Source organism: Engystomops pustulosus, chromosome 11 (genome assembly GCF_040894005.1).
Source record: "Engystomops pustulosus chromosome 11, aEngPut4.maternal, whole genome shotgun sequence".
Taxonomy (NCBI): Eukaryota; Metazoa; Chordata; class Amphibia; order Anura; family Leptodactylidae; genus Engystomops; species Engystomops pustulosus.
The window spans coordinates 33,977,441-33,993,016 of record NC_092421.1 but is presented as its reverse complement, the minus strand read 5'-3'; the positions used below and the strand labels follow the sequence as shown (position 1 = coordinate 33,993,016).

The 15,576-nt window shown below is 42.7% G+C and overlaps 1 protein-coding gene across 4 annotated transcripts in view; it reads left to right on the top strand.

Annotated features, from left to right (window-relative positions):
* The window catches only part of CDH23 (cadherin related 23), a 708,444-nt gene that overhangs the window by 479,313 nt on the left and 213,555 nt on the right, over nucleotides 1-15,576 (top strand). For all 4 annotated transcript variants that reach the window (XM_072131217.1, XM_072131214.1, XM_072131213.1 and 1 more), the window contains exons 20-21: nucleotides 8,508-8,620; nucleotides 11,257-11,364. In XM_072131217.1, coding sequence (XP_071987318.1) covers nucleotides 8,508-8,620; nucleotides 11,257-11,364 — 221 coding nt within the window. The remainder of the gene's footprint in view (nucleotides 1-8,507; nucleotides 8,621-11,256; nucleotides 11,365-15,576) is intronic.

Here is a 15,576-nt window from a genome sequence, read left to right as displayed (position 1 = left end):
TGTAGAAAGAGGAGGAGAAGGAGGAAAATGAGGAGGAGGAGGAGTGGATAAATTATTCAGGTTGAGCTTCCTTCACCTGCTGGAGATTTGAAATTAGGAGAAATCCATGCTTTATTCATCTTAATAAGCGTCAGCCTGTCAGCGCTGTCAGTCGACAGGCGTGTACGCTTATCGGTGATGATGCCACCAGCTGCACTGAAAACCCGCTCTGACAAGACGCTAGCGGCAGGGCAGGCAAGAACCTCCAAGGCGTAGAGCGCCAGTTCGTGCCACATGTCCAGCTTTGAAACCCAGTAGTTGTAGGGAGCTGTGTGATCATTTAGGACGATGGTATGGTCAGCTACGTACTCCCTCACCATCTTTCTGTAAAGATCAGCCCTACTCTGCCGAGACTGGGGACAGGTGACAGTGTCTTGCTGGGGTGACATAAAGCTGGCAAAAGCCTTGTAAAGCGTACCCTTGCCAGTGCTGGACAAGCTGCCTGCTCGCCTACTCTCCCTCGCTACTTGTCCCGCAGAACTACGCACTCTGCCGCTAGCGCTGTCAGAAGGGAAATACTGTTTCAGCTTGTGCACCAGGGCCTGCTGGTATTCATGCATTCTCACACTCCTTTCCTCTCCAGGGATGAGAGTGGAAAGATTTTGCTTGTACCGTGGGTCCAGGAGAGTGAACACCCAGTAATCGGTGCTGGAATAAATTCTTTGAACGCGAGGGTCACGGGATAGGCAGCCTAGCATGAAATCTGCCATATGCGCCAGAGTACCAACGCGCAAGAATTCACTCCCCTCACTGGCCTGACTGTCCATTTCCTCCTCCTCCAACTCCTCCAACTCCTCTTCTTCTGCCCATACACGCTCAACAGTGTAGGACTCAACAATGGTCCCCTCTTGTGTCTCGCCAACATTCTCCTCCTCTTCCTCCTCATCCTCCTCCACCTCCACCTCCTCCGATATGCGCTGAGAAACAGACCTAAGGGTGCTTTGGCTATCAACAAGGGAATCTTCTTCCCCTGTCTCTTGTGAGGAGCGCAAAGCTTCCGACTTCATGCTGACCAGAGAGTTTTTCAACAGGCCAAGCAGCGGGATGGTGAGGCTGATGATGGCGGCATCGCCACTGACCATCTGTGTTGACTCCTCAAAGTTACTCAGCACCTGACAGATATCAGACATCCACGTCCACTCCTCATTGTAGACTTGAGGAAGCTGACTGACCTGACTACCAGTTCTGGTGGAAGTTGACATCTGGCAGTCTACAATGGCTCGGCGCTGCTGGTAAACTCTGGATAACATGGTCAGTGTTGAATTCCACCTCGTGGGCACGTCGCACAACAGTCGGTGAGCGGGCAGTTGGAGGCGGCGCTGCGCTGCCCTGAGAGTGGCAGCATCTGTGCTGGACTTCCTGAAATGCGCACAGATGCGGCGCACCTTCGTGAGCAAATCAGACAGATTGGGGTATGTCTTGAGGAAACGCTGAACTATCAGATTTAACACATGGGCCAGGCATGGCACATGTGTCAGTCTGCCGAGTTGCAGAGCCGCCACCAGGTTACGGCCGTTGTCACACACAACCATGCCTGGCTTCAGGTTCAGCGGTGCCAGCCACAGATCAGTCTGCGCCGTGATGCCCTGTAATAGTTCTTGGGCGGTGTGCCTTTTATCGCCTAGGCTCAGCAGTTTGAGCACCGCCTGCTGTCGCTTAGCGACGGCACTGCTGCTGTGCCTAGAGCTACCGACTGATGGCGCCATGCCCACGGATGGTCGTTCGGAGGAGGAGGTGGAGGAGGGGTGGGAGGAGGAGGAGGCATAGTAGGCCTCAAACACCTGGACCGAGGTAGGCCCCGCAATCCTCGGCGTCGGCATTATATGACCAGCCGCAGGGTCACACTCGGTCCCAGCCTCCACCAAGTTAACCCAATGTGCCGTCAGAGATATATAGTGGCCCTGCCCGGCAGCACTCGTCCACGTGTCCGTGGTCAGGTGGACCTTGTCAGAAACGGCGTTGGTCAGGGCACGGATTATGTTGTCTGACACGTGCTGGTGCAGGGCTGGGACGGCACATCGGGAAAAGTAGTGGCGGCTGGGGACCGAATACCGAGGGGCGGCCGCCGCCATGAGGCTGCGAAAGGCCTCGGTCTCTACTAGCCTATAGGGCAGCATCTCCAGGCTTAGCAATCTGGAAATGTGCACATTAAGGGCTTGGGCGTGCGGGTGGGTTGCACTATATTTGCGTTTCCGCTCCAGCGTCTGGGGTATGGAGAGCTGAACGCTGGTGGATGCTGTGGAGGATCGTGGAGGTGACGATGGGGTTTTTGTGGCAGGGTCCTGGGCAGGGGGCTGACTATCAGCTGACACAGGGGAAGGAGCAGTGGTGTGCACGGCCGGAGGTGAACGCGCTTGTTGCCACTGAGTGGGGTGTTTAGCATTCATATGCCTGCGCATACTGGTGGTAGTTAAGCTAGTAGTGGTGGAACCCCTGCTGATCCTGGTTTGGCAAATGTGGCACACCACAGTCCGTCGGTCATCCGGTGTTTCCTTAAAGAACCTCCAGACTTCTGAAAATCTAGCCCTCGCCGCAGGAGCCCTCGCCACGGGAGCTTCACTAGTTGACACATTTGGCGCTGATGCACCAGCTCTGGCCCTGCCTCTCCGTCTGGCCCCACCACTGCCTCTTCCAACCTGTTCTGGTCGAGGACTCTCCTCCGTCTCAGAAGCACTGTGTTCACCCGGCCTCTCAACCCAGCTTGGGTCTGTCACCTCATCATCCTCCGATCCCTCAGTCTGCTCCCCCCTCGGACTTCCTGCCCTGACAACAACTTCCCCACTGTCTGACAACCGTGTCTGCTCATCGTCGGACACCTCTTTACACACTTCTTCCACTACGTCAACAAGGTCATCATCACCCACAGACTGCGACTGGTGGAAAACCTGGGCATCAGAAAATTGCTCATCAGCAACCGGACAAGTGGTTTGTGACTGTGGGAAGGGTCCAGAAAACAGTTCCTCAGAGTATGCCGGTTCAAATGGCAAATTTTGCTGGGAGGGGGCAGACTGGGGGGGAGGAGGCTGAGGTGCAGGAGCTGGAGGAGTGCCGATTTCGGTGACATGGGTGGACTGCGTGGAAGACTGACTGGTGGACAAATTGCTCGAAGCATTGTCGGCAATCCACGACATCACCTGTTCGCACTGTTCTGGCCTCAACAGTGCTCTACCACGAGTCCCAGTAACTTCAGACATGAACCTAGGGAGTGTAGCTCTGCGGCGTTCCCCTGCTCCCTCATAAGCAGGTGGTGTCTGACCCCGGCCAGGACCACGGCCTCTGACCCCTGCAGTAGTTGGACGCCCACGTCCCCGCCCTCGTCCTCTACCCCTAGCCCTCGGGTTAAACATTTTTAAAATGAGAGTTATAGCTTTAATTTTTTTTTAACTTTTTTTTGTGTTTTTTTTTTTTTTTGTGTTTTTGAGTTTTTAAAACCAAACGATGCTATCCTATTGCTATGGCTATTTTCTAGCCAAGTATGAAAGCACACTACTATGCCAGATGAGATGACACTGAGTTATTAAACAAAATAAACGTAAAATAAAAAAGGACAAATGGCAGACTGTGCCTAATTGAAATCCAACCCCTACTAAATTTTCCCACTTCGGTCTTTGCAATGGATATGTGCGTCACTAAGCGCAAAACACAGCGGTCGCAAGTCTCACTACAAATTGCTCACAATTGGCTACTAGATGCACTGCAGCAAGTACAGCCACCAGCAGATCAACCAGAAATCAAATATATAACGCTACTGTAGGCGTAAGCCGTTTGGATTCTCCTATGGCTATTTTCTAGCCAAGTATGAAAGCACACTACTATGCCAGATGAGATGACGCTGAGTTATTAAACAAAATAAACGTAAAATAAAAAAGGACAAATGGCAGACTGTGCCTAATTGAAATCCAACCCCTACTAAATTTTCCCACTTCGGTCTTTGCAATGGATATGTGCGTCACTAAGCGCAAAACACAGCGGTCGCAAGTCTCACTACAAATTGCTCACAATTGGCTACTAGATGCACTGCAGCAAGTACAGCCACCAGCAGATCAACCAGAAATCAAATATATAACGCTACTGTAGGCGTAAGCCGTTTGGATTCTCCTATGGCTATTTTCTAGCCAAGTATGAAAGCACACTACTATGCCAGATGAGATGACGCTGAGTTATTAAACAAAATAAACGTAAAATAAAAAAGGACAAATGGCAGACTGTGCCTAATTGAAATCCAACCCCTACTAAATTTTCCCACTTCGGTCTTTGCAATGGATATGTGCGTCACTAAGCGCAAAACACAGCGGTCGCAAGTCTCACTACAAATTGCTCACAATTGGCTACTAGATGCACTGCAGCAAGTACAGCCACCAGCAGATCAACCAGAAATCAAATATATAACGCTACTGTAGGCGTAAGCCGTTTGGATTCTCCTATGGCTATTTTCTAGCCAAGTATGAAAGCACACTACTATGCCAGATGAGATGACGCTGAGTTATTAAACAAAATAAACGTAAAATAAAAAAGGACAAATGGCAGACTGTGCCTTATTGAAATCCAACCCCTACTAAATTTTCCCACTTCGGTCTTTGCAATGGATATGTGCGTCACTAAGCGCAAAACACAGCGGTCGCAAGTCTCACTACAAATTGCTCACAATTGGCTACTAGATGCACTGCAGCAAGTACAGCCACCAGCAGATCAACCAGAAATCAAATATATAACGCTACTGTAGGCGTAAGCCGTTTGGATTCTCCTATGGCTATTTTCTAGCCAAGTATGAAAGCACACTACTATGCCAGATGAGATGACGCTGAGTTATTAAACAAAATAAACGTAAAATAAAAAAGGACAAATGGCAGACTGTGCCTAATTGAAATCCAACCCCTACTAAATTTTCCCACTTTGGTGTTTAAACACAACGGTAGCAAGTCCCCCTGCTAATTCCTCACAAAATGGTACTAGATGCAAATAAAAAAAAAAAAAAGTAGAACGTTATTGTAGCCCTAAGAAGGGCTGTTGGGTTCTTGGAGAATCACTCCTGCCTAACAGTAAGCTAATAGAACACCCTAACGCTTTCCCTGACCAGCAGCAGCTCTCTCCCTAGCGGCATCCAGACACAGAATGATCCGAGCAGCGCGGGCAGCGGCTAGTCTATCCCAGGGTCACCTGATCTGGCCAGCCAACCACTGCTATCGACGTGTAAGGGTACCACGTCATGCTGGGTGGAGTGCAGAGTCTCCTGGCTTGTGATTGGCTCTGTTTCTGGCCGCCAAAAAGCAAAACGGCGGGAGCTGCCATTTTCTCGAGCGGGCGAAGTATTCGTCCGAGCAACGAGCAGTTTCGAGTACGCTAATGCTCGAACGAGCATCAAGCTCGGACGAGCATGTTCGCTCATCTCTAGTGAAGAATTCACAAGCCTCCAGCCTCCCTGTCACTAATATAACCGCCATCATCATCTCCTTATTCATTCATTCATTCAACTTCCCTTTCTGAGCTGCTTGAGGTTTTTCTACTGCAAACAACTGGAATCTAGGCTATTCCTTGCATATACAGATTTATGAACGGATAGATGGTATAACATGATGTGGGACCGGAGAGGCCCTTTGGTTACTGAAACCTTAGGAGTTGTGCCATCCGCCTCCAGTGGAAGTGCAGGATTGATTCTAGTATACCATTGACTGTTGGAGTCTATGCTGGGCCTAGATGGGTGAAATAAAGTCTTATCTCTTGTAGTGGTCACTATTGACCATAACAACAACAAACAAATTAGGCCAAAATTTCCCATGAGCCCTAAACACAAAGAAAGGCAAACTCCTTTTGAGTAGCTTTTAAAGCATTAAACAATATTAAGCTCACTTATAGCACATGACTATTATAATATTCCTTTTAATTCCTTCTGTTTTATACAAAGAATTTAATTTTTTGTTTTCCCATTTTCCTAATCTCACATTGAAATTCATTGAAAAAAAATAAATCTTGATTAAGTCTACTAACTTCCTTCTGTCTACAGTAAAGTCTGAAGGCTAAAAGTAGAATATGTTAGAACATGAAAACTTAATTTTCATCTTCCTTTTTACTTGTGTCATCAATTCTATTGTTTTAAAAAGCATCTCTGTATCAAGTCTAGCCGAAATAAAAATAGTGCTTGTAAATTACACTAGACCATACGGTACTTAGACTGCCATAGTTTCTTATGACTGAAATGCTCCAATTTTTATATCACTATTGATTCTGTCAATCAATGCAGCTTTGGGAACACATGGGAAAGTCGCACAATTACAGAAATAGGCGGTTATCTTAAAACAATGTCAAGAAGATTCTAAGCTAATTATTTACAATCTTTTTGTTGAACAGCAAAAATAAATAGTACAATATAGTACACAGATTATATCTAAAGAAAAAACTAACTTTAAAAGCCCATATAAAACACAACTTCTAGATATGTTTGGGTAAAAATAAGTGATTTTAATTAAAAAAAAAACTATGTTCTGAAAAAGTATTTGTGACATTTGCGAAAAATTATTTTGAGAATATCTATTATTTTCATAATGTGATTGTTAGGGTTGGGTAACACAGAAGACAGGGGATAGTGTGCCCTGAGCTTGTCCCAACCTCTGTCCCTTCCTATAGCCCCCCCACGCTAAACCGTGGGGCGACTACTTGAAGACTCGAAATACACTGGATAAGTGTGGGAAGGGAAACACAAACAGACTGACAAACATAAAACACAAAAGAATGGTAAACTAGCCGGAGTCACAACGAGAGGGAACGTCAATAGCAAAATCAGTAGGCAAAGAGTCAATGTCAAAAACTAGCCGAGGTCACAACGATTCAGATACAGAGCAATACAACCTAATGCAGCGAGCAAGTGATGAAGGGATTTCAAACACTGGCACAGGTGACTAGTGAAGCTGCAATTTATGCAGCCAGAACTCCACCTCCAGAACCTGATAGGAGCAGGACAGCTTCTGGGAATTAACCCCTCATGGTGCAGAACAAGCAGGCATCATGCAGAGGTACCACAGGTCCCAGCAGTTCTGAACACAACTCCTAGACAGCGCGAGATCTTAGCAGCCACTGCCCGGGACGAGAGGTGGAGTTTGCACGGTTACGCGCCGGGGGTCGGAGAACGCTACTGGCACCAGCAGAAGAACCAGAAGTCCCAGCATTCTCCCTAGTGACCCTGACAGTGATCTGCTTAATGAAAATTCCACATCTGAATAGTTTGTTTCCAAGATTTTGCCTGATCCTTATACTGTTTTCACTGTTTCCTGCAATGCTCTTAATACTTTATTAAGTGTATACGCTAATTACCTGCAGAGGTTACTCAAGGAATGGATTAGCCACTCTGAGCACCTGGGGCTAAGACTACTCCATGCCCCCGAGTAGCCTCTGAAGAGCTCAGTGGTTTCCAGGGTGTCACTGGTTAGAGGGGAGTTGGTAGCCATTACACCTACATGGGCCCTTCCACTGTGTTCACAAGTGGCATGGCTGTACATGGAGGCAGATCTGCTGAGCTACTTGGGGCATGGAGCAGCCTTAGCCCGGGGAGCTCACAGAGTATACTCCATGTCCCAAGGCAACTTTACAGGTAATTATCATAGACACTAAATAAAGTACGGTATTAAAACTTAGAAGAAGCATTCCAGACAACCATAAAATCAGTATAGGAATGAAGCAAACATCCGAAATATAACACTGGAAGTCTAGAGAAAAGTAGATTCCAGATGGTAGATTTTCCTTCAGCTTTTGGTAACTGTGTCACTCTGTTATGGGAGGTCAGGACTTGGCTATGACAGACAGGAGAGTGAGCTCTGAACATTCCCCCAAACTGGCTAATAACTGGCCGAAAATCCCTCTCTACTCCAAAGTGAGGACACAGGACTCACAAACAAATAACACAAAAGTGTCTGGGTCACAACAAAAATAGCATATATGGCACAAAATCATAGTCCAAAAGGAATAGTCAAAAGTACATGAGCCAAGTATTTTTTTTTTCTTTTACACTGGCTCCAGCCCAAAGGAAGAGCAATAATAAAAGCAGTCTACATTATAGTTTACATATGTATAATTTTAATGGAAGAGATGACAACAGAAGACATTAAAAATTCATTGATGTCAATAACATTTTTAACACATCCTTTTAATTAACATAATATATTTTTTTAAATGGAAGTAGTTATCTGAAATCATAATGTTTATATGACCCCTAAACCATTAAAAACATTTCCAAATGTAAGCTTTCAAGTATTGTTAAAATATATCCAGCAGGATTCTATACTAAAAAAAAACTCTTTATACCCTATTCTTTACCAGAATTTAGAATATGGTCTAAAATATATTTTTTTTTTACGTTATTAAATTGTCTTCATTAGAATTTGGTAGTGCTGCCAGGGAAGGACTGTGAATAATGCATTGCTAAGCCCAATTTTCTGGTCAATTTCATATTGATTTTTAATTTACACATTCGCTTACAGGAGAAATTACTACAACAACTCTACTGGATCGGGAGACAAAGTCAGAATACATCTTAATTATCCGAGCAGTTGATGGAGGTGTCGGACCCAATCAAAAAATTGGCATTGCTACGGTAATTTTACTGTCTTTTTTTTTCCTGCCAGTCAAGAGGTCAGTTTTAATTTTTGGAAGGTTTATGTATTTAGGATTTACTGTACATTACACAACACATATATTCAAACCAAATATCTCAGATGCACATTAATCTTGGTCTCTGATTTTGTTTCTGGCTTTTCATTAATTCCATGTTATCTAAAGCCTGAAAACATTGCACACACATTGGGGCAGATTTACTTACCCGGTCCAGTCACGATCCAGCGGCACGTTCTCCGGGTTCTGCTGGGATTCACTATGGTCATGCGCCAGATGTCGACTAGGTGTCGCTGCTGCGCTGAAGTCCACCGGAGTTCACCTTCTCCGTCTCGGTGTATGTGAGTGCTATTCTTGCGACACAAATTTTTTTAAAAATCCTGCGTTTTTTCAAAATCCGTCGGGTTTTCCGGCGGCCACGCCACCCAATTTCTGTCGTGTGAAAGCCAGCGCTGATGCACCACAATCGGATCGCGTGCGCCAAAATCCCGGGGCAATTTCGGCGGAAATATTCGGGAAACCCGGCGAAAATGTGCAATTCGGACCCTTAGTAAATGAGCTCCATTGAATCCATCTCAAATATATTCTGCATAAGAAGAGATAGCTCAAAGTCTGTCTGCACATCTGTGTATATTCAGACAGCAGATTACACAACCGTGTAACAATAGTGAAATGTAAATAAAAACTTTCTTACTCTTAGCCACCAATGGAATTGCAACACAATCCCACAACACATTTACTAAGTGCCGTGCACCAGTTTTCACATTCTTTTTAGTGGAAACTGCTTGCACAGGTACACAGCAAGGGGCACATATCCCTGCCCATCCACAATTTATTTATTAATCTCAGAAAATCCATTTGAAATCTCGGCCGGGGCAGTCTACCGCCTGTCCGCTTCCTGTCCTTATCAGAATGCTGTCCCTATCACTACATGGTGAATTTAGCTGTGAGCACTGTATGGGAAACTGCAAATCTTCTCACCATTTTACACACCCTGTGATGGGCAGACAACAGGCAAAGTTTGAAAAGGTTTGGGGAGCAATCTTGCTGGTGGGAAAAGGTAGATTTAAGCTGTTACACCGGCACTGCACTTTTTAACAAAGGCGCAGTGGGGAGGGGGGTTGGTTTGTTGTGCCTGTCCTGGATGATAGGTTCCCTTTAAGACACTTAAGACATTTATTGCCATGTTATTAACAATGGCATAAAAACTGCCCTCATTGGTCTATGGCATGCTGCCATGCAGTGCTTTGCTTAAGTGTAAATATATTATGTGTGAGAGATTTGATTTCTGTTTTAATACTGTGTAATAAATATTAATAGAGATGTGTTAACACAAACATGCTCATGCGGATAACAGGAGCACGGAACAGGGCACATCAGTATGATATTCAATTAACAGTTTTCTAGAGGGAAGTGTAAAGACATTTTAATTATCACGTGTAATTAATTTGTGCAAGGAATGACTGCACTTACACCGCTCAGTTTATTACATTACTTTGCTTAAGCAGTGGCGATAACCTCGAAATGGCACATGAATATGATGAAGAGATGCTAGACGAAAAAAGATTCAGAATGTCCATAAAATACTATAAAATACCTGATGTCTTTGTAAACTTAGGTTACAAGATCAGACCTAAAATTATCCAATTTTTTATGTATCCTATATGCATTTATATTGTGAAAAAAATAATTGAAGTCCAATGCTGCATAGGACTTCTGCGAGAGTCTTTTTACCGCTAAACCAAATTTCTAAGCTATCAATTTTTTAAATATTTTATTTTAAAGATATTATTGTTAGAATTTCACATGTTGCTGGCATCTTTATTGGGGTTTTTTCTAGTTTTTTTTTTTTTTCTTGGACCTTGGTTCATTATTTTTCTATTCATTGGGCATTGTGGTAGATAGATGTGTTGTGGTAGACTTGAAAGTAGTTAAATTTGTTGAGGCATTTGATTATTAATATAAGTTTTCCTGTTTTATGTAATATATTATAAAAAAATTCAAAAGCTTTTGGCTAAATATTTATATTCCTGAACTACCGCTATGTGATCTAGGACTGTGCACACATAATTTGTTTTTATACTCGAATTGCTCTGTGACAAAACTTCACAGTACAAATATGCAAATTAGGATGAAGTGCTTTGGCAGAGCACCTCAGGGTTCTGAATCCACATTTCGGTGGACCCAGGAGTGACGTTGCTAAAGGAGAAAGGACTAGAGAAGTGTAGTAGGCACTATTGTTATTGCTGTAGAGCAAGAGCCCTGAGGTTCTCTCCTAACACCCCCAGTGCACTTCAGCCCAACGGAAGTGAAAAAACTAAAAAAGGCCAAGTTGTTAAGGGGTTAATACCTGTGCAATAGTTTGCACTTAAAATGTTTGTGCAAACTCCAACAGAAAACTGGCACAAGGGCCAAAGTAAATGTGCCTGATACTGTTTTATTCTGCATGTGCATTCATCAGAATGCATCAGAAGATACGGAGACATGTGTTTGGCTATCACTGCTCAGTTTGTGCTACACAGCATTGCTTTCATTACTAAATTGCAGTTATTTTATTATACAGTATGGGGTCAGTTGTTCCCCAATTTGCTCTTTGACAATACACTTCTTCATTTCTAGGTGAATATCACTTTGTTGGACATAAATGACAACGCTCCTCAGTGGAAAGATGAACCATACCTCATTAATCTAGTGGAGATGACACCGCCTGATTCAGATGTCACTACGGTATGTTGCCCTCTTTGTTTTCATGATGTCTAGAAAATAACTAAGTTTTATATTCTGGGAAATGGAAATATATCTAATAGAGCTATAAATAAAGTTCTAACCTAGAGTTGACTGGGTCAGCATTGGTCTTCATTTACTGGTCTCCAAAACCTGGAGGTGCCTGATTAGTCACTTGCTGAGTCAGACTCCACCGATACCAGAGAGTGGACTTTTACAGGCATTTTCTGTATATGTCAATACATTAGTACATTAGGAGAAAAGAGACTGGCACTGGGACGTAGATAAGCAATGGAACAGCAGCGGAGTCGTGAAAGGTATATATTTTTAACGGAAGCACAAGAAAGGGAGGGTACTATTTAATTACTTTTTAATAATTTATTTAACTATTTATTGTAAATCAGGTGAAATGTATATTTATGTGTACCTATGCTCTCTTTCTGTTTTATGGTATATGTGGTTTTATGTGAGTTTTTTTATATGTGATGTCTCTGTTAAATTGGTGTATTGCGGATGTGACACTTTAAGTTCTTGTTTGGGATAATAAAGTATTATTATTATTATATCTTTATTCCCCTTTAGTGAATTAGTACTCCTCATATTGTAAATTACTGGGACGTTTTACGCCTACTGAGACTTTGCTTTATAGTGGAATTATTACATTTTTCTTTTAATCTTGGCCTTTGTATTTTGTAGGATTTCGTAAAATACAAAACAATCAATATGGTTTCCAGCCAGTTCCGTAACTTTGCATTTGCTTTACATAATAAGCAAACCTGTACTCAAACATCAGAAAGCTTGTACTATGCTTCATCCAGTAGTGTTTCTCAAGGACTTTCCTTCAGAAGCATTGATTTAAACCCCTTCACGGTATAATGGAGTCGATGGTCAGAGAAATAATTCAGCTTCTTTTGAGGAAAAAAAGTCAATTGACATGTAGGACAAAGTGCATTATCTCATGTAATGTCCTTAGCATTTGCTTTTCATTTGGTTTCCATGTGTTTCTCTTATTCTAATATTGCTATGGTACTTTGGCCAATTTAAATTTTTTAACAATTTAATTTTTTAAGAAAATTTCATCAATGCAACAGTCTAAATGCAGTCAGGTCACATTTTAAAGATTTCCGATTAGACAACTACAAGTAATAATTGCTGATTTCTTGCAATTGATTTCTTTACCTTTGAGAATGGAAATGCTTATAAAGGCATGGTCAAAGCCAAAGAAGAGTCTTCCCTGTCAAAAGGAAGTACAGGTTAAAGAAACACAATGGGGGAAATGTATTAATCCAGTTGTGCCAGAATTGTGGTGTTATTTATGACACAATTGCCTTGTGCCACATTTACCTAGACTTCTAAATCATTTTAACACAGACACTAGATCAACTAACAAGCAAGACTTACATTTCACCAGATTTATCAACACAATGGTAAATCTGGCGCAGCTCTGTCTATTCTGCACCACATTGATATATCTGGCTCAGTAGAGGACTGGTCTTCTCTAACTCTGCCCCAATCTATTCTGTACGATATTGATGAATTTGCCCCAATGGTCAGGGGGAGGGGCTGTCTGCAGCAGAATTCTGAAGTAATCCACACCAAAAAGCCGTTTGAAAGGCTTTCTATTCAATTTTATTAAAGTCTTAGAACATTTTACTGACTTGGGTAAAACTGGATTGTGATCTATGGAAAAAATTGAGTGGCTATGTAGGAAAAAGACTGAACACCAAATAATTAAGAAATAAGACAGAGAAAGGTCTGCAAAATCACAGACTAGAATGGAGAGAATGATAGCGAACAGGGGAAATCTTGTTCCTCACTATTAAGTGTAGGTGACTAATTAATTTGCAGATCTTCACAGCTCTCCTAGCTATATACAGATACATGACCTTCCAGGAATTATTTCATAAAATGTTATGTGTAAATAAAGGACAGTTTCATATAGATAAGTGGCATAGCTAGGGGAGACTACTACTACAGAGACAGATTAAACTGAGGAAGAAACTACTGGACATAAATAATAAGTAAAAGACAAAGTTGTCCTACATCCCAAGAGATATTCCACAATAGATTGAAGGATTGTGATTGGGGTCACTTTTCACACCAAAAAAGACTATATCAGATTAAGTATTGTATATACTCGAGTATAAGCCGACCCGCGTATAAGCCGAGACCCCTAATTTTACCACAGAAAACTGGGAAAACCTATTGACTCGAATATAAGCCAAGGGTGTAGTATACAGCCAGCCCCCACATAGCATACAGCCAGCCCCCATGTAGCATACAGCCAGCCACCATGTAGTATACAGCCAGCCCCCATGTAGCATACAGCCTGCCCCCATGTAGCATACAGCCTGCCCCCATGTAGCATACAGCCTGCCCCCATGTAGCATACAACCTGTCCCCTTGCAGTATACAGCCTGCCCCCATGTAGCATATATCCTGCCCCCGTGTAGCATACAGATAAAAAAATAAACTTAATACTCACCCTCCGGTGTCCCCGATGTTCGTTGCGGCTCCCGGTGGCTTCCGCTCCCCATCGCGGCTCCTGGCGGCTTCTTCACTCTTCTATCTTCTCTGCCGGCTAGAGAAGATAGAAGACAGAAGAGGAGACACGGGGAGCCGCTGGGAGCCGCAACGAACATCGGGGACACCGGAGGGTGAGTATTAATTTTTTTTTAATCATTGACTCATTTATAAGCCGAGGCGAGGTTTTTCAGCACATTTTCTGTGCTGAAAAACTTGGCTGATACACGAGTATATACGGTAAGTGCACACGTTGCAGAATGGCTGCTGGAATTACACAAGTGCCTTGAAAAAGTTGATTTCCCCACCAGGATCTATAGCATTAAGTGACAGATCACTTAAAAGCTGCAGATCAAAAAACTTTAGTAGCTGCATTATCATTCTGCAATGTATGCATGGGATTTTTATCAATTCCATACACTACAATGCTGCTGTATTATGATACGGATTCGCAGTGTGGCAAATAGGCATGGTGTGCAGATATCTTTTTCGCAATGCTTTATGATTCACACAATTTTCTATTTCAAATTTGCATCAAATGATTATAGGTAAAAGTGCAATGTGTAAGTATAAGAATTTCCTCTAGAAATGCCATGTTTAACCCCTTAAGGACGCAGCCATTTTACAGCTTAAGGCTCAGCCCGATTTTTTGGATTCTGACTTGCTTCGCTTTATATGGTTATAACTTTTGAACACTGTTACTTATCAAAACGATTCTGAGATTGTTTTTTCCCCACATGTTGTACTTCATTTTAGTGGTAAATTTTGGCAGATAAGTTTTGCGTTTATTTACAAAAAAAAGAAAATGTGATGAATTTTTTGAAAAATTTGCCATTTTCGAAATTCTAAATCATCACGTTTTCAGGCAGATAGATTTACCAGCTAAATAAGTTGCTGAATAACATTTCCCATTTGTCTACTTTACATTTTCATAATTTCTGAAATATCTGGATAATTTATTTTGACGTCACGCGGCTTGCAAATAGAATATCGCTTTTCCGGATTTTCAGAATTGACTATTTTGGGGATAAATACAGTTTTGAATGAAATTTTACATATTTAGCATCAAAACCCCCTATATAACCAACCCATTTTCAAATCTGCACCCCTCAAGCTATCAGAAACAGCTTTTACGAAGATTGTTAACCCCTTGAGATCTTCATAGTAATTGAATCAAAATGGAGGTGAAATTTAGAATGGTCATATTGTTCCCTTATACGTTCATTTAGCACCAAAATTTACACATTTCCAAAATATAAAAAGAGAAAACCCACCATACAATTTGTTCTGCAATTTCTCCTGAGTACAAAGACCCCCCACATGTGGCCGTTACTTGTTTTATGCGGGCACAGCGAGGCGCAGAAGGGAAGGAGGGCGCTGCAGCTGCCAGGAATTTAGTTTCCTCATTGGCCCCTTTTGAAGGCTATAAAATTTTCGCTTTTTCGTTATTGGGGCCATGTGACGGCATTTTTTTTGCGGGATGAGATGCTTTTTCCATTGTTACCATTTTGGGGTTGGTATCACCTATTGTTGAAAATTTAGGAACTTTTTTTGAGGGCAGGAGTAGAAAAGCATCAATTCTGTACTGGATTTTTGACTTTTTTTTTTTTGGTGTTCACCGTATAGACTAATAATCATGTTCTCTTTATTCTATGGGTCGATACGATTACGGGGACACCAGACATGAATATA